The sequence below is a fragment of the Coregonus clupeaformis genome, chromosome 3, assembly GCF_020615455.1.
Source record: "Coregonus clupeaformis isolate EN_2021a chromosome 3, ASM2061545v1, whole genome shotgun sequence".
Classification (NCBI taxonomy): domain Eukaryota; kingdom Metazoa; phylum Chordata; class Actinopteri; order Salmoniformes; family Salmonidae; genus Coregonus; species Coregonus clupeaformis.
The window spans coordinates 204,071-227,500 of NC_059194.1; the positions used below are offsets into that span (position 1 = coordinate 204,071).

The window sequence follows — 23,430 nt, forward strand, 5'->3', positions numbered from 1 at the left end:
TATGGCTGTAACCTCCATAGGATATCCTTAGCCCTGATATGGCTGTAGCCTCCATAGGATATCTTTAGCCCTGATATGGCTGTAACCTCCATAGGATATCCTTAGACCTGATATGGCTGTAACCTTCATAGGATATCCTTAGCCCTGATATGGCTGTAGCCTCCATAGGATATCCTTAGCCCTGATATGGCTGTAACCTCCATAGGATATCCTTAGCCCTGATATGGCTGTAACCTCCATAGGATATCCTTAGCCCTGATATGGCTGTAGCCTCCATAGGATATCCTTAGCCCTGATATGGCTGTAGCCTCCATAGGATATCCTTAGACCTGATATGGCTGTAACCTCCATAGGATATCCTTAGCCCTGATATGGCTGTAACCTCCATAGGATATCCTTAGCCCTGATATGGCTGTAACCTCCATAGGATATCCTTAGCCCTGATATGGCTGTAACCTCCATAGGATATCCTTAGCCCTGATATGGCTGTAGCCTCCATAGGATATCCTTAGACCTGATATGGCTGTAACCTCCATATGGATATCCTTAGACCTGATATTTTTGTAACCTCCATAGGATATCCTTAGACCTGATATGGCTGTAGCCTCCATAGGATATCTTTAGCCCTGATATGGCTGTTGCCTCTATAGGATATCCTTAGACCTGATATGGCTGTAACCTCCATAGGATATCCTTAGCCCTGATATGGCTGTAGCCTCCATAGGATATCCTTAGACCTGATATCGCTGTAACCTCCATAGGATATCCTTAGACCTGATATGGCTGTAACCTCCATAGGATATCCTTAGCCCTGATATGGCTGTAACCTCCATAGGATATCCTTAGACCTGATATGGCTGTTGCCTCCATAGGATATCCTTAGACCTGATATGGCTGTAACCTCCATAGGATATCCTTAGACCTGATATGGCTGTTGCCTCCATAGGATATCCTTAGCCCTGATATGGCTGTTGCCTCCATAGGATATCCTTAGCCCTGATATGGCTGTAACCTCCATAGGATATCCTTAGACCTGATATGGCTGTAACCTCCATAGGATATCCTTAGACCTGATATGGCTGTAACCTCCATAGGATATCCTTAGCCCTGATATGGCTGTAACCTCCATAGGATATCCTTAGACCTGATATGGCTGTAACCTCCATAGGATATCCTTAGACCTGATATGGCTGTAACCTCCATAGGATATCCTTAGCCCTGATATGGCTGTAGCCTCCATAGGATATCCTTAGACCTGATATGGCTGTTGCCTCCATAGGATATCCTTAGCCCTGATATGGCTGTAACCTCCATAGGATATCCTTAGACCTGATATGGCTGTAACCTCCATAGGATATCCTTAGACCTGATATGGCTGTAACCTCCATAGGATATCCTTAGCCCTGATATGGCTGTAACCTCCATAGGATATCCTTAGCCCTGATATGGCTGTAACCTCCATAGGATATCCTTAGACCTGATATGGCTGTAACCTCCATAGGATATCCTTAGCCCTGATATGGCTGTAGCCTCCATAGGATATCTTTAGCCCTGATATGGCTGTAACCTCCATAGGATATCCTTAGACCTGATATGGCTGTAACCTTCATAGGATATCCTTAGACCTGATATGGCTGTAACCTCCATAGGATATCCTTAGCCCTGATATGGCTGTAACCTCCATAGGATATCCTTAGACCTGATATGGCTGTAACCTCCATAGGATATCCTTAGCCCTGATATGGCTGTAACCTCCATAGGATATCCTTAGACCTGATATGGCTGTAACCTCCATAGGATATCCTTAGACCTTATATGGCTGTAACCTCCATAGGATATCCTTAGACCTGATATGGCTGTAGCCTCCATAGGATATCCTTAGACCTGATATGGCTGTAACCTCCATAGGATATCCTTAGACCTGATATGGCTGTAGCCTCCATAGGATATCCTTAGACCTGATATGGCTGTAACCTCCATAGGATATCCTTAGACCTGATATGGCTGTAACCTCCATAGGATATCCTTAGACCTTATATGGCTGTAACCTCCATAGGATATCCTTAGACCTGATATGGCTGTAGCCTCCATAGGATATCCTTAGACCTGATATGGCTGTAACCTCCATAGGATATCCTTAGCCCTGATATGGCTGTTGCCTCCATAGGATATCCTTAGACCTGATATGGCTGTAACCTCCATAGGATATCCTTAGCCCTGATATGGCTGTAGCCTCCATAGGATATCCTTAGACCTGATATGGCTGTAACCTCCATAGGATATCCTTAGCCCTGATATGGCTGTAGCCTCCATATGATATCCTTAGACCTGATATGGCTGTAACCTCCATAGGATATATTTAGCCCTGATATGGCTGTAGCCTCCATAGGATATCCTTAGCCCTGATATGGCTGTAACCTACATAGGATATCCTTAGACCTGATATGGCTGTAACCTCCATAGGATATCCTTAGACCTGATATGGCTGTAACCTCCATAGGATATCCTTAGCCCTGATATGGCTGTAACCTCCATAGGATATCCTTAGACCTGATATGGCTGTTGCCTCCATAGGATATCCTTAGCCCTGATATGGCTGTAACCTCCATAGGATATCCTTAGACCTGATATGGCTGTAGCCTCCATAGGATATCCTTAGACCTGATATGGCTGTAACCTCCATAGGATATCCTTAGCCCGGATATGGCTGTTGCCTCCATAGGATATCCTTAGACCTGATATGGCTGTAACCTCCATAGGATATACTTAGCCCGGATATGGCTGTAACCTCCATAGGATATCCTTAGACCTGATATGGCTGTAGCCTCCATAGGATATCCTTAGACCTGATATGGCTGTAACCTCCATAGGATATACTTAGCCCGGATATGGCTGTAACCTCCATAGGATATCCTTAGACCTGATATGGCTGTAGCCTCCATAGGATATCCTTAGACCTGATATGGCTGTAACCTCCATAGGATATCCTTAGCCCGGATATGGCTGTTGCCTCCATAGGATATCCTTAGACCTGATATGGCTGTAACCTCCATAGGATATCCTTAGACCTGATATGGCTGTAGCCTCCATAACAGCATCTATGGCATCAGGGCTAGGATATTATTACTGTATATGTGTGACAGATTGGCCACTAGCTAAATGTGATGTTAACTCTGCTTCTGTATGGACGCACACACACACACGCGCGCACATATACACACACGCGCGCACACACACACACACACACACACACACACACACACACACACACACATCCAGCCAGCCAGCCAGCCAGCAGTAAGAGCACCCCATAATTACATGTCTAATTGCAGAACCAATTACAGACATCCCGTTAGTAGCTCGTTAGATCAATTGTCACCCCGGCCCCTAATGTGGTGTAAAACAACACATTCATTAGATACAGGCTAGAAACTGAATGTATTTGGGGAGGGGAGGAGGGAGGAGGGAGGGGGAGAGAGGGAGGGAGGGGGGAGGGAGAGGGAGGGAGGGAGAAGGGGAGGGGGGAGAGAGAGGGAGGGAGAAGGGGAGGGGGGAGGCTGGGGAGAGAGGGAGGGAGGGGGGAGGGAGGGAGGGGGAGGGAGGGAGAAGGGGAGGGGGAGGGCTGGGAGGGAGGGAGGGATTGTGTGGGTTAGCTGAAGGAGAGAGGCTCTGAGTCCCAGGAAATGAGGATCTAAACAGGCAGTAGATCACGGCTCCACACAACTCGATCCAGATTCATCTCTTGAGGGGGTAATCCATCAAACCAGCCACCAAGAGACGCAGAGAGAGAGAGAGACGCACACACACAGAGAGAGAGAGAGAGAGAGAGAGAGAGAGAGAGAGAGAGAGAGAGACGCACACACACAGAGAGAGAGAGAGAGAAAGAGAGAGAGAGAGAGAGATAGACAGGTGGGGGAGGGGGGGAGAGAATAGAGAGAGAGAGAGAAGGAGAGAGAGAGCAGAGAGAGAGGAGATGGACTGAAAGCCCCAGTCCTTTATGGCACATAGTGACAGAGAGTGATGGGGCCGGGCGTTTTAGATAGATCTTGGCAGGATCTGCACCCCCCTGAAAATGGAACTGGCAGCTGGCAGACAGGGCCTTTAAAGAGACACTAGAGCCTAGAGATCACAGACAGAGGGACATGTTATGTGCATAACTGACCTGTATAGGCTGATGGTAGATGGGCGGAAGAGGAGGAGGAAGAGGAGGATGAAGGGGAGGAGGTGAAGGAGGAGATGGAGGAGGAGGAGGAGGTGGAGGAGGTGAAAGAGGAGGTAGAGGAGGAGGAGGTGGAGGAGGTATAAGAGGATGTGAAGGAGAAGGTGGAGGAGGAGGTGGAGGAGGAGGAGGAGGAGGTGGAGGAGGAGGTGGAGGAGGTGAAAGAGGAGTTGGAGGAGGAGGAGGAGGTGGAGGAGTAGGAGGAGGAGGTGGAGGAGGTGAATGAGGAGGTGGAGGAGGCGGAGGAGGTGGAGGAGTAGGAGGAGGAGGTGGAGGAGCAGGAGGAGGTGGAGGAGGTGAAGGAGGAGGCAGAGGTGGAGGAGGTGTAAGAGGAGGTGAGGAGGAGGAGGAGGAGGAGGTGAAAGAGGAGGTGGAGGAGGAGGAGGTGGAGGAGGTGAAAGAGGAGGTGGAGGAGGTGGAGGAGGAGGTGGAGGAGGAGGCAGAGGTGGAGGAGGAGGAGAAAGAGGAGGTGGAGGAGGAGCAGGTGAAAGAGGTGGTGGAGGAGGAGGAGGAGGTGGAGGATAAAGAGGAGGTGGAGGAGGTGAAGGAGGAGGCAGAGGTGGAGGAGGAGGAGAAAGAGGTGGAGGAGGAGGAGGAGGAGGTGAAAGAGGAGGTGGAGGAGGAGGAGGATGTGAAAGAGGAGGTGGAGGAGGAGGAGGTGAAAGAGGAGGTGGAGGAGGAGGAGGAGGATGTGAAAGAGGAGGTGGAGGAGGAGGAGGAAGAGGTGGAGGAGGTGAAAGAAGAGGTGGAGGAGGAGGAGGTGAAAGAGGTGGTGGAGGAGGAGGTGGAGGAGGAGGTGGAGGAGGTGGAGGAGGAGGAGAAAGAGGAGGTGGAGGAGGAGCGGTGAAAGAGGAGGTGGGAGGAGGAGGAGGTGGAGGAGAAAGAGTAGGTGGAGAGGTGAAGGAGGAGGCAGAGAGTGGAGGAGGAGGAGAAAGAGGTGGAGGAGGAGGAGGAGGAGGGGAAAGAGGAGGTGGAGGAGGAGGAGGTGAAAGAGAAGGTGGAGGAGGAGGAGGAGGTGAAAGAGGTGGTGGAGGAGGAGGTGGAGGAGGTGGAGGAGGAGGTGGAGGAGGCGGTGGAGGAGGAGGAGGCGGTGGAGGAGGAGGAAGAGGTGGAGGAGGAGGTGGAGGAGGAGCAGGAGGAGGTGAAAGAGGAGGTGGAGGAGGAGCAGGAGAAGGAGGAGGTGAAAGAGGAGGAGGAGGAGGTGGAGGAGGAGGTGTAGGTGGTGAAGGAGGAGGCAGAGGTGGAGGCGGAGGAGAAAGAGGAGGTGGAGGAGGCGGAGGAGGTGAAAGAGGAGGTGGAGGAGGAGGAGGAGGAGGAGGAGGAAAGAGGAGGTGAGGAGGAGGAGGTGAAAGAGGAGGAGGAGGAGGTGAAAGAGGAGGTGGAGGAGGAGGAGGTGGAGGAGGTGAAAGAGGAGATGGTCGAGGAGGAGGAGGTGAAAGAGTAGGTGGAGGAGGAGGAGGAGGAGGAGGAGGAGGTGGAGGAGGTGGAGGAGGAGGTGGAGGAGGTGAAAGAGGAGGTGGAGGAGGAGGAGGTGAAAGAGGAGGTGAGGAGGAGGAGGTGAAAGAGCAGGTGAAAGAGGAGGTGGAGGAGGTGAAAGAGGAGGTGGAGGAGGAGAAGGAGGAGGAGGTGAAAGAGGAGGTGGAGGAGGAGGAGGTGGAGGAGGAGGAGGTGAAAGAGGAGATGGAGGAGGAGGAGGTGAAAGAGGAGGTGGAGGAGGAGGAGGTGGTGGAGGAGGTGAAAGAGGAGGAGGAGGAGGAGGAGGTGGAGGAGGTGAAAGAGGAGGTGAGGAGGAGGAGGTGAAAGAGGAGGAGGAGGAGGAGGTGAAAGAGGAGGTGGAGGAGGAGGAGGTGGAGGAGGTGAAAGAGGAGATGGTCGAGGAGGAGGAGGAGGAGGTGAAAGAGGAGGTGGAGGAGGAGGAGGAGGAGGAGGTGAAGGAGGAGGCAGAGGTGAAGGAGGAGGTGGAGGAGGTGTAAGAGGAGGTGAATGAGGAGGTGGAGGAGGAGGCAGAGGTGGAGGAGGAGGCAGAGGTGGAGGAGGAGGAGAAAGAGGAGGTGGAGGAGGAGGAGGAGGTGAAGGAGGAGGAGGAGAAGGGGAGTTGTGAGATCGGTATGCGTCTGGAATAACAACACATGCCGTATTGTATAAACATCAATTTCACATCTCTTGTATTTGACGTATGTTTGAAGTCATTTTACCAATGCAGTACACTTTCATTTCCCTGAGCTGTTGTCCTTAAAGATTGATTTCTATTGTTTAATTTAACAGTCCTTAGCATTGGCCCAGCTCTAAGTGATGTCTTCCAGATGTCATTATACAAACAATACTGATGTTGTCAGAGAGAGAAATTGCTCTAATTCGCAACACAGGGTACGACTGAACTAAACAATCACCCAGAGACCAGCCCTCTCCTCCACCTACACAGAGTACGACTGAACCAAACAGTCACCCAGACACCAGCCCTCTCCTCCTACCTACACAGAGTACGACTGAACCAAACAGTCACCCAGAGACCAGCCCTCTCCTCCACCTACACAGAGTATGACTGAACCAAACAGTCACCCAGAGACCAGCCCTCTCCTCCTACCTACACAGAGTACGACTGAACCAAACAGTCACCCAGACACCAGCCCTCTCCTCCTACCTACACAGAGTATGACTGAACCAAACAGTCACCCAGAGACCAGCCCTCTCCTCCTACCTACACAGAGTACGACTGAACCAAACAGTCACCCAGAGACCAGCCCTCTCCTCCTACCTACACAGAGTACGACTGAACCAATGTGCATCCGTGGTCCCTGGGTCATGGCCTGTTCACAACAGAGGTTACAGAGGCACGCACGCACGCACACACACACACGCACACACGCACACTCAATGAACATCAACATTTAAAGTGTAATCTGGAGATTCACTGTAATGTTGTTAAATGAAGAACTTGAACTCCTTGATCCTCGACTGTCAAAATATATAAAAAATATTCATCATATTTACAGATGGCAGGCTAGGTCCCAAATGGCACCCTATTCTCCACATAGTGCCCTATGGGCCCTGGTCAACAGTAGTACACTACATAGGGAATAGGGGTCCATTTTGGGGCACGACTCGTGAATGGCTAATGAAGGGTAGTATTGTCTAACCCTGTCTAATATGTCATCAGATCAACATTTCATGTGGATAGAGGCGGTTGCTTTTCCTTCTGTCTGGAAGTTTCTGGTTGCCAGCATCGTGCAGCTGCAAGAGGCAAAGCATTTAAAAAGCCACTAAACGAGTGGAGTATCAATTTGTCATTTTCCGGGAGGATTTTCTCCAAATGCCATCACATGTTGACAAAGATAAGAGCCATTACTACCCAAGAGCCCAGACTCAGAGAGCCTCTCCTCTCCTCTGCCCTTCATCGGACTTGGCATGGCACAGACAGAGACCTATGAGCCATGCCATGCCTCATTCACGGCAGAAAGAGAGACCAGAAGGGCACATTAATTCCACTCTGCTAATACTTTTTTATTTTATTTTTTTTAAGCAAGGGGGGAAGATTGAATACGGGGAGAGAAAAGTGTTGAATATATTTTTGGTCTCCAGCCTTTTCTGCTCTATCCTCATCACAGTTTTGTTTGGGTCAGCACATCAGTTTTGTTTGGGTCAGCACATCAGTGGTGTGGCAAAGTTAGCTAGCTAACATTAGCCTTCTACATCTAGCTACATATTGATCGTCCATCCTCTCAGGCCAGGGGGCACAACAATGTATGAATTAATGGTTGGATCAGAATCACCGTTATAATCATTGGCCAGTACGGAGAATTAAGTAAAACCACAAGTCCAAATCCCCATCTCCATCCATGGCTAATTTAGGAAAGGGCCACCGGAGGACAACAACACAACGACATGCAACAATTCAAGTTTTTCTGTCAATGACGTATGCTCTCAATGGGATTTGATGAGTGACGCCAAATCCAAACTGGCTTCCTTCTACACTTTTTTTGGGTGCGCCAGGACCATTCACAGTTGAGCTCGCTCAGTTCAGCTCAACGCTGATTGGCTAATTTTGTATACTTTTATTGTCATGGGAGGCCCGATGCTCGCTGGCTTCCCTTGCCTTCAATGCTACGGGCGGCAACAATGTCATCCTCGTTTGGACCAGACAGCATCAGATAGATGGCCTACACGTAGTGAGACAGAGGGGCGCTGTTTCGCTCGCTCTGATGCTTTTTCCTGTGAGATACATTCAGCCTCTTGCGAATTGAAGGACAATTATGAAACACAGAGAGACGAAAGATACATTTTTTAAAATAAATTTTAAAAAAATTATTTTTGGGGCAAGCCTGGCTTCCCTTGGCATCCACGAATACACGCCACTGGAGACACAAGAGATTGAACTTCACTGAGTTCGCCCCATTAGTTTGCACTATATAGATCAACGTTTTTTCTGTGATCGAATCAACATTATATCATCCCCTTTTCAATTTCAATAACCCACGAGAGAATGCGCTTTTCAGATCAGATCAGATCAGAGCGCAGAGTCACGCGTGTTCACATTTGCACATTTGTTGATATTCGTTGCCAGCAGGCCTCTCTCATACCACTACCCCATGCCAACAGCCCCCGGGCCTGAGAATGCAGGCTTAGACAACCCCTCCCTACAAACCCATGAGAATGCTTAGCTACTTGCTGTCCATCACGGAGGTTACAAGGTCTTCCGTTCTGAGCCCAGTGTATCGGCAGATGTTATCCACTAATGTCTCCATGAGACGGCTACAGATCAGACTGTGGATACAAGGAGATATCTGTGGAAAGAGTGAAGGAAGGTGAGGAAAATAATGGAATACAATAACTCAATACTTTTTTGGGATCAGACTTTTAATTTGACTTTTAAGTTCACATAAATAACATTACTTCATATATTTTTGTATATTATGCAATTTTATATAATATATATTTCCCCCCGATGATTTACATAATTTTCTTTCTACAAGTCAAGTTATCTATTGAAACAGAAGCGTTATGTTGATGTTGTTGTACTGAACACACAGCTGTTGTTCCAAATATCAAAGGAGAGAAGTAGAGAATCTATTTCTAGAGTTGTAAAAAATAATTCCTTGAGAAACACAACAGAAATGCAAAATTATGATCTATTCCACCATGTCTAGAAGGTGCTGTAACCCAACTACAAAGAGAATCAATTATTCTCAGTATGTTTATTGACCAGTAGTAGTAGCACAAAGCACAGCACAACCACCTGAATGATATGCATGAACACAGACGTCTCAATAAAGTTGTATATTTCAAATGGACATTTTGTGATGAATCTGTTTCTATAAAACTTTCATGAGAAACACAAGACCGTATGGACCAAGTAGATCAGAGACCCCATTGTCATGCATGCGGTAGGTGACCCAGTCAAACGCACTTCTTGTACAAATGAATTGAGCTTGTCAGTTCAGCTCAGAAATCAACAGCCAGCTTCCACCTCTGTTTTCTTCACCTTGATCAGCTTTCTGAGAATTCAAGAAATGTGACATTCACAAATGTGCTGCTAGACTAAAGACAAACGTCCTCTTTATCCAGCCTTGTGACCACTGTATTACCCCTTAATAACGGCATATAACTGATGTTGTATGTCTTATGTAGCTGCTATGAAGGCTTTATGAATGCATACATAAGGGGTCTACAGTGAAGTGTTGTCACCCGTTATAATCAAAGCGTGTGTTATTTAAAAGACCTCTGACCTCTTGAGTCCAGTATTCAGCTAGCTCTTTAAACAGAAGACCCTGCTCATCTAACTGAACCGGTGTTGTCTTGGGTCTAAAATGGCACTCAGGACTCGACGGCAGTTAGTTACAGATCCATATGTATGTATGTATGTATGTATGTATGTATGTATGTATGTATGTATGTATGTATGTCTGTCTGTCTGTCTGTCTGTCTGTCTGTCTGTCTGTCTGTCTGTCTGTCTGTCTGTCTGTCTGTCTGTCTGTCTGTCTGTCTGTCTGTCTGTCTGTCTGTCTGTCTGTCTCCAACTCTCTCTGTGCCAAGGATAAATCTGCCAGAAGGGTAGTTTGTGCTTTCAATTAAAAATAAAACATAAACAGGAAATATGACATTCAGGATGGAAAACTAAGGCTCCGTTCCAAATGGTACTGTATTACCTACACAGTGCACTATTTTTGACTTTCAGAAGTAGTGCACTATATTGGGAATAGGGTACCATTTGGAACGCACCCTAAATCCACTGATGTGTGGAGTGAGATTGAACCACCGACCATCAGGACGGCGGCATCATCAGTAGTATGAGTCTGTCTGTTCCCAATATCTTCACTACTACGTTTCATTCAATGTAAAAAATAAAGCATCCATTCGTTTTCAGTAAGTTAACAGTTTTAGTATCTCGAGTATTACGTTATGCTAGTTCAGCGTTTTCCCTGCTACAACACTCCTTCTTTATGTTTTTCTGCCTGCATGATAATATACTATTCATTGTCTTGATCAGACCCACTATGTATTCAATCCCTGAATATCAAATCAGAGGAAAATCATATTTATAATCCACACCACCAACCCATAAAAAGCAGGCGCAAATAAATAATAAATATCTGATTATGTAACGCTTTACTTTTTAATGAAGATGTCATAGATTTGCAATGGTCTTCTCTTCTCTGCGGAATCTGGAACCATATTTTGTGAAATGTTTAATATGTGATTTTCTTGAATACAAATCGGATGATTTCTATGATAGATAGAATATTGGGATGGTAAACGTGGTAAGAAAGTAACAGGTCTACATTGTCTTGGGGACTTTATACAAAGGAAGGGACAACAATAACACACCACTCTGTGGAGTAGGTAAACCTCGACCAGTGATTGGATGTGAGGGGAGGTGGTGGAGCTCCGTGTTGACTGTGAGGGATTCTATTGGTCAGGAGTCAGGAAGTGCCTCATGATAACCTGGAAGTGAACCAGTGAAGGGTTAAGGAGATAGAGTGTATATAATGACCTGTGAACCAGAAGGGTTAAGTGGGATCCCATAATGCAACATGCTTTTTGACAAAACAGAACCAAACAAAACATGAAGTGTGAACCAATCACAGAGGAAATACATATCATGCTATGACATCAAAACCGATAGCAAATCAAATGTTTTAACCCTCTCCTCCCTCCCTGAATATTCAACTTTGTGAACTTCTTTTCTCCGTCAGTTTTTTAAAATGTTAAGAATCGCATAAACATCATAATCATTTCCCTTTTCTATACAATATAAATTCACTATGCTATCTAGAGGAAGAACAATCCTGTCCAAATTCATTTTCTGTCTTTTTTTTACACACTGGGGAAATAAAGTTCAATCTAAAAAGCAAACCAACTTATTATTCATAAATAATTAACGTTTTCCTCTAATCAATCATGATCAATAAAGTTTCTTATAATACAAGACTAGTAGTCACATAACGCAAGTCAAGCTTCTGTGATGATTTGTAAATATCATAAACAACAAAACACATCCTCACACTGAGAGAAGTAGTAGGCAATGTAACTGAAACCCATCCGTGAGGAGAAGAGAGGAGAGCTGGGTAAAATGAGGATGAGGAGGAAGTAGGAAGCAGAGGACGTGGAAGATTCAACCCCACTGGCCCACAAACCCAGGAAGTAAGTGAGAGAAGCTCAGCCCAGTCGAGTGAGTCCAGTCCAAGCCCTCGTCGGTCTCCGTGACAACGACCACAATCCCAGCCGTCTCCGTGACAACAGGCCCGAGTCACAACCCCCAGTCCCCGGTCTCAGTGACAGCCCTTCATACCCGACACGTAGGGTGAATCCTGCTGGCGACACAGGGTCGTCATCCCCTCCTGGTGTTCCTCAGGGCAGTCCACAAAGTCCGGCACCGGAAGCCCCGACAGGATCATCACTGACTTGTTCCAGATCATGAAGGTGGGCGCCACGGGGAGCAGGAAGCTGACCTCGAAGGTGTGCAGGTGTTGGGAGTTCATGGCGTCGTAGAAGGACAGGGAGTTGTTGTCGTAGTCCAGAAGGACTCCCAGACGCCTGAGCTGGTGGCTGGCCTCCACCAGCATCTCCTTGCCATTGTGACGCACCATGAAGTTGTTGTTACAGCGGGAGAACACCCAGGAGGAGGAGTTCTTTCCACTCCACTCATTCTTAGGGGCTGACTTGTAGGCCACGCCCACAGCGTACCTGTCAGAGGAGATGACAGAGTGTTAAGGAAGGGCCAAATCATTGACTGTGGTTTGGAATGTCCAGAGAAAACTAGTGCATAAGTATTGCAAGTCTTTTGTCACTATTGTAGAGAAGAAATCAAAAGGGCAGAAAATACGACATTCTAGAACTGTACATATTTTGTCTGGATAAAGCTTATTCCCCTACTATAGTGGATGTTATACGATCGATGGAGGTACAATAAAGCTGTGAACAGTGAACAGCATTATCAATATCACAACTCACCAGGTGGAGGCGCCCAGCAACACCTCCCAGTAGTGGCAGCCGCTGTCGATGAAGACGTTCCCTGCTGCGCCGTACGACCCCGTGCTGCTGAAGCGCTCTGGAGTGTGGCTCTTCTTCAGGGAGCTCTCGTCCTTCTCCATGGTCAGGCAGTCGTTGGACAGACGCAGCTTCTTGTGGGCCGTCTTTGGGTCAAGCTTAAAAGGCTGGCCTGGAAGAGAGGTGGAGAGAGAGAGGGGAGCCGTTTAGCTTCACAGAGGTTCTCTAGGTCTGGTACACATTACCATTCCCACATCAGCAGCAGAAAGACAGGCGGACACTCAGCCTCAGGTCAAGTGTCTCAGATGAACATCAGAAATAGAGTATTGTGAATAATGCTGTGAGTTTTATGACAGGGAACATAACATTTACATCTATAACAACATCACTTGCAAAATCTCAATTTGGAAGTCATCATTTGAGAAAGTGGAAAAACAGAAAGAAAGAGAGAATTGGGGATGAAACGGGTATAAAAGGAGGTTGCCCTTGGCCCTTGAGGACTTGACATTTTACACCTCCAACCTCCTTTTCCTCTGTCCCCCCTTCTCCTCCTCTTCTTCCAGGGCTTAATGAGCAACAATGGAGCTCCCTCCATCCCCTCCTCGCTCTCTCCTTCCTGCCTGCTCAATAATCTCCCTCCCGAGTGTGTGTGTGTGTGTTACTGCACACGGATATGAGACGCTTTGGCAGTGTGCTTCTGGAAGCCAATTACATGAATAGGCTCTCTGCTTTGATCTGCTTATCTCTGAGAGCGCAGCCATTTTCAAACACACACTAGGCTCTGTCACACATTTCCTGGGGAACTGCTCCTGAGAGTGGTCCGGCTGGTTGGCTGGCTGGCTGGCTGGCTGGCTGGCTGGCTGAGTGAGGAGAGGAGGGGACTGAAGCTGCTGCACGTGACGGGCAACAGAGGACAAGCACATACTACAGGTGGGTACACTGACGCACACGCGTGGCGATCAACCAACCAGAACAGTAAAATCCCAAACACACGCACAGCATCCCTGTCATTACCAGGGTGTTCCTACACCCACAGACAGCGCTGTAAATCACAGGGCCGTGGTGTCACCCTTAATGTCATCACCACCTCATTACAAGGGTTCCATCCTGTTACCACGGAGACCACGTCGGCAACCCAAATGTCACCCTATTCCCTACATAGTGCACTACTTTAGAACCCTATGGGCCCTGGTCAAAAGTAGTGCACTATATAGGGAATAGGGTGCCATTTGGGACCAGAGAGGTGTCAGCCAATAGGGCTTCCCTCTGCAGGATAAATACTATTTGAGCTACAGAGATGGGATTTTTTTCACAACTAGGATTAGACATTTCTTCTTCCCAATAATACATTATAAATGACAGATGTGTAATTCACTGATGCTCACAGTTCTATTAGTGTCTGTGTATTGTTGAGGCACTGTGGAGTTGGAATGAAAGCCTGAGCAATGTGTTTCTGTGTCAGCTGTGTACCCGTTCTGGTTATGCATGTGTATCTAAAGAGCTGTAGCTATCGGAGGAAGGGAAATGATGGAAATGCATTTCAAATGCACACACACTTTATGAGTGCAGTGTTTGGGATTATGCACTGGAGTAAACCTATCAGAGGAGGGCTGACACTATCACACTCCCTGCTACAGGAGAGAGAGATGGAGACCTGGACTAGATGACAGCTCCACCCTCGGGACACACAGACAGCGAGATGGACAGATGGCATGATGAGGAGGAGGAGGAGAAAGGGAGAGTGGTGAGATTATGTGCCACGGCTGCAGGCTGAGGGTCAGAGAGACAAGCAGAAAGCACAAGGACACTGCCCCAGAGAACAAGGCCTACCAGACCAGGGCAACCTTCTGAAACGCATCCCTCAACCCCCACCTCCACCCTCCATCTCCTCCTCCCCCTCCTCCTCCTCCCCCCCATGTACAGTATACCCATCCAGAGTACATTATTCATGTTCCAATTTATTTCACAGTGGTATTTCTGGTATTTCTAGTGGAGGAAGTTTTGGGTTTAACGTTACATGTCACTGTTATTTGTGAAACGTGTTACAACGCTGAAATGTGACAAGCTAAAGCTAAAATCTCCAAGCCGCTTCTCGCCGTCCGAAAAATACGACAACCAAAAATCCTCCTATCTTACCGCAAAGGCTTCAGGCTTTGACTAAAACTTATCCTGTGGTACTTAAAAGCTTTGGCGCTTCGTCTCAATGGCTGCTCGCTGTGTGCTTGATGAGCGGGACCAACCATACACGTCCAACCATTCACCATGAATGTTTTTGGATTGTTGTTTTTTGTTGTGACCCATTTTCTCTCTACCTCTACGTGTTAGAGAAGAGCTTTTTCTGTGTATACTAATTCCAGAGAAAAAGGTCCAGTTGCCAGGACCACACATACAAATTCCATCTAGACACAGTTGCCCTAGAGCACACAAACAACTATACATACAGTGTATTGGGAAAGTATTCAGACCCCTTGACTTTTTCCACATTTTGTTACGTTACAGCCTTATTCTAAAATGGATTAAATAAAAACTATCTCCTCATCAATCTACACACAATACCCCATAATGACAAAGCGAAAACTGGTTTTTAGACATTTTTGCAAATGTATTAAAAATAAAAAACAGAAATACCTTATTTACATAAGTATTCAGACCCTTTGCTTTGAGACTCGAAATTGAGCTCAGGTGCATCCTGTTTCCATTGATCATCCTTGAGATGTTTCTACAACTTGAATGGAGTCAATCTGTGGTAAATCAAATTGATTGGACATGATTTGGAAAGGCATACACCTGTCTATATAAGGTCCCACAGTTGACAGTGTCAGAGCAAAAACCAAGCCATGAGGTCGAAATAATTGTCCGTAGAGCTCTGAGACAGGATTGTGTCGAGGCACAGATCTGGGGAAGGTACCAAAAATGTATGCAGCATTGAAGGTCCCCAAGAACACAGAGGCCTCCATCATTCTTAAATGGAAGAAGTTTGGAACCACCAATACTCTTCCTAGAGCTGACCGCCCGGCCAAACTGAGCAATCGGGGGAGAAGGGCCTTGGTCAGGAAAGTGACCAAGAGCCCGATGGACACTCTGACAGAGCTCCAGAGTTCCTCTATTGAGATGGGAGAACCATCTCTGCAGCAATCCACCAATCAGGCCTGTATGGTAGAGTGGCCAGACGGAAGCCACTCCTCAGTAAAAGGCACATGACTGCCCGCTTGGAGTTTGCCAAAAGGCACCTAAAGACTCTCAGACCATGAGAAACAAGATTCTCTGGTCTGATGAAACCAAGATTGAACTCTTTGGCCTGAATGCCAAGCGTCACATCTGGAGGAAACCTGGCACCATCCCTAAGGTGAAGCATAGTGGTGGAAGCATCATGCTGTGGGAATGTTTTTCAGTGGCAGGAACTGGGAGACTAGTCAGGATCGAGGCAAATATGAACGGAGCAAAGTAATAATAATAATAATAATAATATGCCATTTAGCAGACGCTTTTATCCAAAGCGACTTACAGTCATGTGTAAGGGATCATTGTCATGCTGGGTGGTCCCGGGGATCGAACCCACTACCCTGGCGTTACAAGCGCCATGCTCTACCAATTGAGCTACAGAGGACCACAGAGAGATCCTTGATGAAAACCTGCTCCAGAGCGCTCAGGACCTCAGACATGGGGGGTGAAGGTTCACCTTCCAACAGGACAACGACCCTAAGCTCACAGTCAAGACAACGCAGGAGTAGCTTCGGGAAAAGTCTCTGAATGTCACTGAGTGGCCTAGCCAGAGCCCGGACTTGAACCCGATCGAACATCTCTGGAGAGACCTGAAAATAGCTGTGCAGCAACCCTCCCCATCCAACCTGACAGAGCTTGAGAGGATCTGCAGAGAAGAATGAGAGAAACTCCACAAATACAGGTGTGCCAAGCTTGTAGCGTCATACCCAAGAAGACTCGAGGCTGTAATCGCTGCCAAAGGTGCTTCAACAAAGTACTGAGTAAAGGGTCTGAATACTTGTAAATGTCATATTTCAGTTTTTTCTTTTTATAAACTTGCAAAAAAAATCTTAAAAACCTGTTATGGGGTATTTGTTACGGAGTCTAGTTGATAGGTAATCGACTAGTTGGACTGTTCCCCAGACTCCACGCGTAGGGATTTGTACAAGGCTTAACAAGGCTATTGAACTGAACATTGGTGTCTGTCTTTATTCCTTAATCCAACTTATCATACAGAAACATGGTATCAGAAGTGGCTCGGAAAACACACGTTTGTTATTTTTGTAGCTAAGTACAGTATAGGCGCAGTTACGTTCCATATGCGAACACAAGCCGTTTCCTACTCACAACACTGATCAACTCGTGTTAGCTGGCTAGCTAGCATCACTACCTACCTCCATGACTGAAGACAAAGAAATCTCCTATTCCATTGCTATGGCAGCGAACATTCCGCCACCAAATCACATGGTTCTCACAGGGGACTGGAATACTAATTGGGACAACTTCAGGGATGAATTCGAGGACTATGCGCTGGCGACCGGTCTACATGAGAAACCCAACGAGGTACAAGCGGCAACTCTGAGGAGTTTAATGGGCAGCGAATGCAGGCATATCTACCGGCACAATCTCACCCTCACGGCACGACAACAGTGTGATGCAAAGGCTATATTGGATGCATTGGGGAATTACTTCAAACCCGCCAGAAACGTAATTTACGAGCGGTTCGTTTTCGGAAGCTGCAAACAGGAAGAGGGTGAGTCAGTACACAACTTTGTAACCCGTTTGAGAGAGAAATCCGCCACTTGTGAATACGGGGGATTGAAAGATGAACTGATTCGTGACAAAATAGTACTGGGAATTGCAAATGAGAATACGCGCCGGCGTCTACTGAGAGAGAGAGGCTTAACATTAGTAACTGCCATCGAAATGTGCCGCACTGCTGAAGTCACTGACATGAGAATGAGAGCAATGGAAACGGAAACCCCACGCTCCGACGTTGATACTGTTCACGCTGTTGCTAGGCAGACATTCAGACAAAACCAATCGAGGCAGAGTAATTCACCACGAACGGTGAACACAGAGAGCCCCGTAGCATGTAAATACTGTGGGAATACACACACACGTGGCAAAGAGCACTGCCCGGCCTATGGAAAACCATGCAGAGCTTGTGGAACTAATAATCACTTTGCAAAAGTGTGTCTCAAAAGCAAAAGAAGGGTGAGTGAGGGCAAGATTCACTGTGTTGATGATGTTACTCAATGTTCAGAGCTGAACAGTGAAAGTGACATTTACATGCATGAATCCATTGGGGCTGTACACTCAAGAGGGAAGAAATGGTTTGTGACACTACGATTACACAACAAGCAACAACAATGTCAACTGGATTCGGGTGCTACATGCAACGTAATGAGCTACAAAGACAAAATCAATCTGGCACCTGACACACATCTATTTCCCAGCGATACTAGACTAAAGCTGTACTCAGGAGAACTAATGAGCTCTATGGGCACCTTTGAGACCGAATGTGTTATTCGGGGACGCAAACACAAGCTGGAGTTCGAGATTGTGAAAACCAGTCAAAATCCTCTCCTCTCAGGCTCTACATGCGAACGCCTGGGACTGATGCAGTTCACTGTACCAAATGACCTGCACATTGTGGATCATGTCCAGCATGGACCCCTGTCCAAAGAACAACTACTCAGCAGATATGACGATGTATTCAACATGCCCGTTGAATCAGTGCCTGGGGAGGTACACTTTGAAGTGGATGAGAGCATTACTCCAGTCCAGTGTGCTCCTCGCAATGTGCCCATTGCAATGAAAGTGGCTGTGAAGGCCCAGCTGGACAAGTACGAGGCCGATGGCCACATGACATCTGTGACTGAACCAACTGACTGGATCAGCAATATGGTCATAGTGAAAAAACCAGAGAAGCTGAGGGTCTGCATCGACCCAAAGCATCTGAACCAAGCACTGAAACGATCCCACTACATCATGCCGACACTAGAGGATGTCCTCTATAAGCTTCCCAAGGCCAGGATTTTCACCTTGGTGGATGCCCGAGATGCATTCCTTCAATGCAAGCTGGACGAAGAAAGCAGCTTCATGACTACCTTCTGGACCCCCTGGGGGTCGGAAACGCTGGCTCAAGCTCCCGTTTGGTGTCTCAGTGGCGCCTGAGGTATACCAACGCAAGCAGCACGAGTTACTGGCTGGGCTCAAGGGCATTGAACCCATCGCCGATGATATCCTGATCGTAGGCTGTGGTGAAACAGACGAAGAAGCAGAACGCGACCACGATGTGAAGCTCCTGGCACTGATGGAGCGCTGCCGATCAGTTAAGCTTCGTCTTGGCCTGAAGAAGCTGCAGTTCAAGGTGAAAGACGTCCACTTCCATGGCCACATTCTCTCGGCAAAAGGCCTGAAGCCGGACCCAGACAAGGTCCAAGCGATCCTCGACATGCCAAACCCGTCTGATGCAAAAGGAGTACAGCGTCTCATCGGCTTTGCAAACTATCTTGCAAAGTTCATGCCACACCTATCAGCAGTCTGTGAGCCTCTGCGCCGGTTGCTGGACAAAGACACACCATGGCACTGGCTACCCAAGCACGAGGCCGCAGTGCAGGAGATGAAATCTCTGGCTTCATCCATGCCAGTGTTGCGCTACTACGACGTCACGAAGCCTGTCACAATCCAGAGCGACTCTAGCCAAAGGGGACTTGGATGCTGCCTTATGCAGGAAGGCCAGCCCGTTGCGTTTTGCCTCGAGAGCGCTCACCCCCACCGAACAAAACTATGCACAAATTGAGAAAGAGTGCCTCAGCATCGTCTTCTCCTGCCAGCGATTCCATCACTACTTATATGGTCGAGAGCTGGTCACCGCTGAAACTGACCACAAACCACTCATTGCCATATTCAGTAAACCTCTCCTCAACGCGCCCAAGAGGCTTCAAAGTATGCTCCTGACTCTGCAAAACTACAGCCTGAAGGTCATTTACAAGCCAGGACCTGAGATGTACATCAGCGACACACTGAGCAGGGCAACAGCACAATGTACAGGTAGAGGCACTGCCTATCAGCGGCAGGCCATCTGCTCGCTACAGCAGGAACAACAAGATGTTCAACAGATCAATCAGGCAGACTACTTAAACGTGACAGATCACCGCCTAGCCCAGATCAGGCAACATACTGACAAGGACGAACACCTACAGTCACTGAAGTCCATGGCTCTAGCAGGTTGGCCATATCTGAAAGAGGAGACACCTTTCACAGTGAGAGAATACTGGACCTTTCGAGATGAGATCAGTGTGCAAAATGGCGTCTTGTTCAGAGGTCAGAAGGTCATTATTCCCAAATCACTACGTCCAGAGATGCTTACCCGCATACACTCCAGTCACGTCGGAGGTGACGCATGCTACCGTCAGGCTCGTGAAACATTATACTGGCCAAACATGCAAGCAGAAATTAAAGACTTTGTCAGCAACTGTACCACATGCAACGAGTACGCTCATGAACAGCAAAAGGAAACCATGATGTCACACGAACTGCCCACAAGGGCCTGGCAAATCATCAGCATGGACTTATTCAGCCACAGACAAAAGGACTATCTTCTCCTCGTTGATCATTACTCTGACTTTTGGGAAATTGAACTGCTCCCTGACTTGTCCGCAGAGACGGTCATAAAGCGCTGCAAGGCGCAGTTTGCAAGGCAAGGTCAGCCTGACAAGGTAATCACGGACAATGGCCCACAATTCACTGCACAGTTCAAGCGTTTCGCCTCAGAATGGGAGTTTGACCACGTGACCTCCTCTCCAAGACACCCAAAAGCAAATGGCAAGGCAGAATCAGCTGTCAAGATTGCAAAAAACCTGTTAAGCAGGGCCTTGCGCGACAGCAACGACCCATGGAAAGCGATCTTACAGTGGAGGAACACACCCACCGAAAACATGGACAGCAGCCCAGCACAACGCCTTCTGTCCAGACGTCTGAAGACTACTATCCCCGTAGCTAACAAGCTACTTGAGCCCTGCGTCATGGTTGGCGTCACGGACAAACTGCGTCACAGAAAGCAGCTCGCTAAGTGCTTCTACGACCGGACTGCTCGAGACCTACCAGAGCTGGAGGTGGGTGAAACTATAAGGATGAAACCGCTGCCGGGAGACCACACAGGACTTTGGAGGCTGGGCACATGCCTACAGAGAGTTGCACCACGTTCTTACCTGGTGGATGTTGGTGGCTCCCTCTATCGTCGCAATCGGGTGGATCTGCGCGTAGCAGAGCAGACAAACCAGAACATGCCATACACTCACTTAGATGAGCTGGATCACAGTCCAGGCCTAAGGGTAAGGGGTGCAGAATTGAGACATGAGCCAACTGAAGGTGAAGCTTCTACCCCACCAAACTCTCCAGCTCGTGGCCCTAATCCTACCCCTGTCAGAGCCAATACTTACTCACGGGTGTGTCGGCTGTGCAAGCCACCGGACAGGCTTACTCTGTAAGCAAGAGACTTAACTTGTTGTCTGTTAATTTAAAAAAAAATATTTCAAAAAATTTAAAAAAGGAAGATGACAGCTGAAGTAAAAAGAAAATGTCATGCTTTTCAATTGTTATGACTTGACTGTTAAGAACGCAATGTTATGCCGTTATGTTTGCACTTTCTATTGAAAAGGATGATGTTACGGAGTCTAGTTGATAGGTAATCGACTAGTTGGACTGTTCCCCAGACTCCACGCGTAGGGATTTGTACAAGGCTTAACAAGGCTATTGAACTGAACATTGGTGTCTGTCTTTATTCCTTAATCCAACTTATCATACAGAAACAGTATTGTTTGTAGATTGATGAGGGGAAAAAAACAATTTAATCAATTTTAAAATAAGGCTGTAACGTAACAAAATGTGGAAAAAGTCAAGGGGTCTGAAAACTTTCCGAATGCACTGTACCTCGGCCTAAACATCAGCACAACAGGTAACTTCCACAAAGCTGTGAACGATCTGAGAGACAAGGCAAGAAGGGCCTTCTACGCCATCAAAAGGAACATAAAATTCGACATACCAATTAGGATCTGGCTAAAAATACTTAAATCAGTTATAGAACCCATTGCCCTTTATGGTTGTGAGGTCTGGGGTCTGCTCACCAACCAATAATTCACAAAATGGGACAAACACCAAATTGAGACTGCATGCAGAATTCTGCAAAAATATCCTCAGTGTACAAAGTAAAACATCAAATAATGCATGCAGTAATTATCTAATTATCAAAATCCAGAAAAGAGATGTTCAATTCTACAACCACCTAAAAGGAAGTGATTCCCAAACCTTCCATAACAAAGCCATCACCTACAGAGAGATTAACCTGGAGAAGAGTCCCCTAAGCAAGCTGGTCCTGGGGCTCTGTTCACAAACACAAACAGACCCCACAGAGCCCCAGGACAGCAACACAATTAGACCCAACCAAATCATGAGAAAACAAAACGATAATTACTTGACACATTGGAAAGAATTAACCAATAAATAGAATGCTATTTGGCCCTAAACAGAGTACACAGTGAATACTTGACCACTGTGACTGACCCAAAATTAAGGAAAGCTTTGACTATGTACAGACTCAGTGAGCATAGCCTTGCTATTGAGAAAGGCCGCCGTAGGCAGACCTGGCTCTCAAGAGAAGACAGGCTATGTGCACACTGCCCACAAAATGAGGTGGAAACTGAGCTGCACTTCCTAACCTCCTGCCAAATGTATGACCATATTAGAGACACATATTACCGTCAGATTACACAGACCCACAAAGAATTCGAAAATAAATTAAATTTTGATAAACTTCCAAATCTATTGGGTGAAACACCAGTGTGTCATCACAGCAGCAAGATTTGTGACCTGTTGCCACACGAAAAAGGCAATCACCATTTTAAATATTTATTTCCCCTTCTGCACATCATTCCAACACTGTATATAGCCATAATATGACATTTGAAACTTTTGAACTTTTGTGAGTGTAATGTTTACTGTTAATTTTTTATTTCACTTTTGTTTATTATCTATTTCACTTGCTTTGGCAATGTAAACATCTGTTCCCCATGCCAATAAAGCCCTTTGAATTGAGAGAGAGAGAGAGAACGAGAGAGAGAGAGCTACCCTTCGGTGCATCTACAGTATTCGTTGTGTTATTGTGCTAGCTGGCTGATTCCGATAATGAAGAGTATAAACCTGAGAGCTAGAGTGGGAGGACATGCTGCTACACAGATGTATTAATCTCTCTATATATCTATAGGGAATGAGTGACAGAGAGTGGGAGTGTAGTGGCTCAGTTGGTACAAGAGGAGAGGGGAGGGGGTCGGGAGAGGAGGAGGGGAGAGGATGGGGGGGTGGGGAGAGGAGGGGTGAGGAGAGGAAGAGAGAGGAGGGGACAGGAGAGGAGGAGAGAGGAGAGAAGGGGAGGGGAGAGGAGGGGAGGGGAGAGGAGAGGAGGAGAAAGGAGAGAAGGGGAGGGGAGAGGAGAGGAGGAGAGAGGAGAGAAGGGGAGGGGAGAGGAGGGGAGAGGAGGAGAGGAGAGGAGAGGGGAGAGAAGGGGAGGGGAGAGGAGGAGAGAGGAGAGGAGGAGAGAGGAGAGGAGAGAAGGGGAGGGGACAGGAGAGGAGGAGAGGGGAGAGACAGAGGACTGCATGCCACGACTTGGCTGATGCTGAGGGCACAGGCCAGTAGGCACCATGACAGGAGATACAGCGAGACCGTCTGTCTGTCTGTCT

General features: G+C 47.4%; 1 protein-coding gene across 4 annotated transcripts in view; it reads right to left on the reverse strand.

Moving 5' to 3' along the window:
- Window positions 1–10,187: 10,187 nt before the first annotated feature.
- The window catches only part of LOC121562296 (probable E3 ubiquitin-protein ligase MID2), a 236,016-nt gene continuing 222,773 nt past the window's right edge, over window positions 10,188–23,430 (reverse strand). For all 4 annotated transcript variants that reach the window (XM_045206656.1, XM_045206648.1, XM_045206663.1 and 1 more), the window contains 2 exons: window positions 12,668–12,875; window positions 10,188–12,400 (listed from right to left, as the gene is read on the reverse strand). In XM_045206656.1, the coding sequence (XP_045062591.1) occupies window positions 11,986–12,400; window positions 12,668–12,875 (623 nt within the window). In that variant the 3' untranslated portion in view covers window positions 10,188–11,985. The remainder of the gene's footprint in view (window positions 12,401–12,667; window positions 12,876–23,430) is intronic.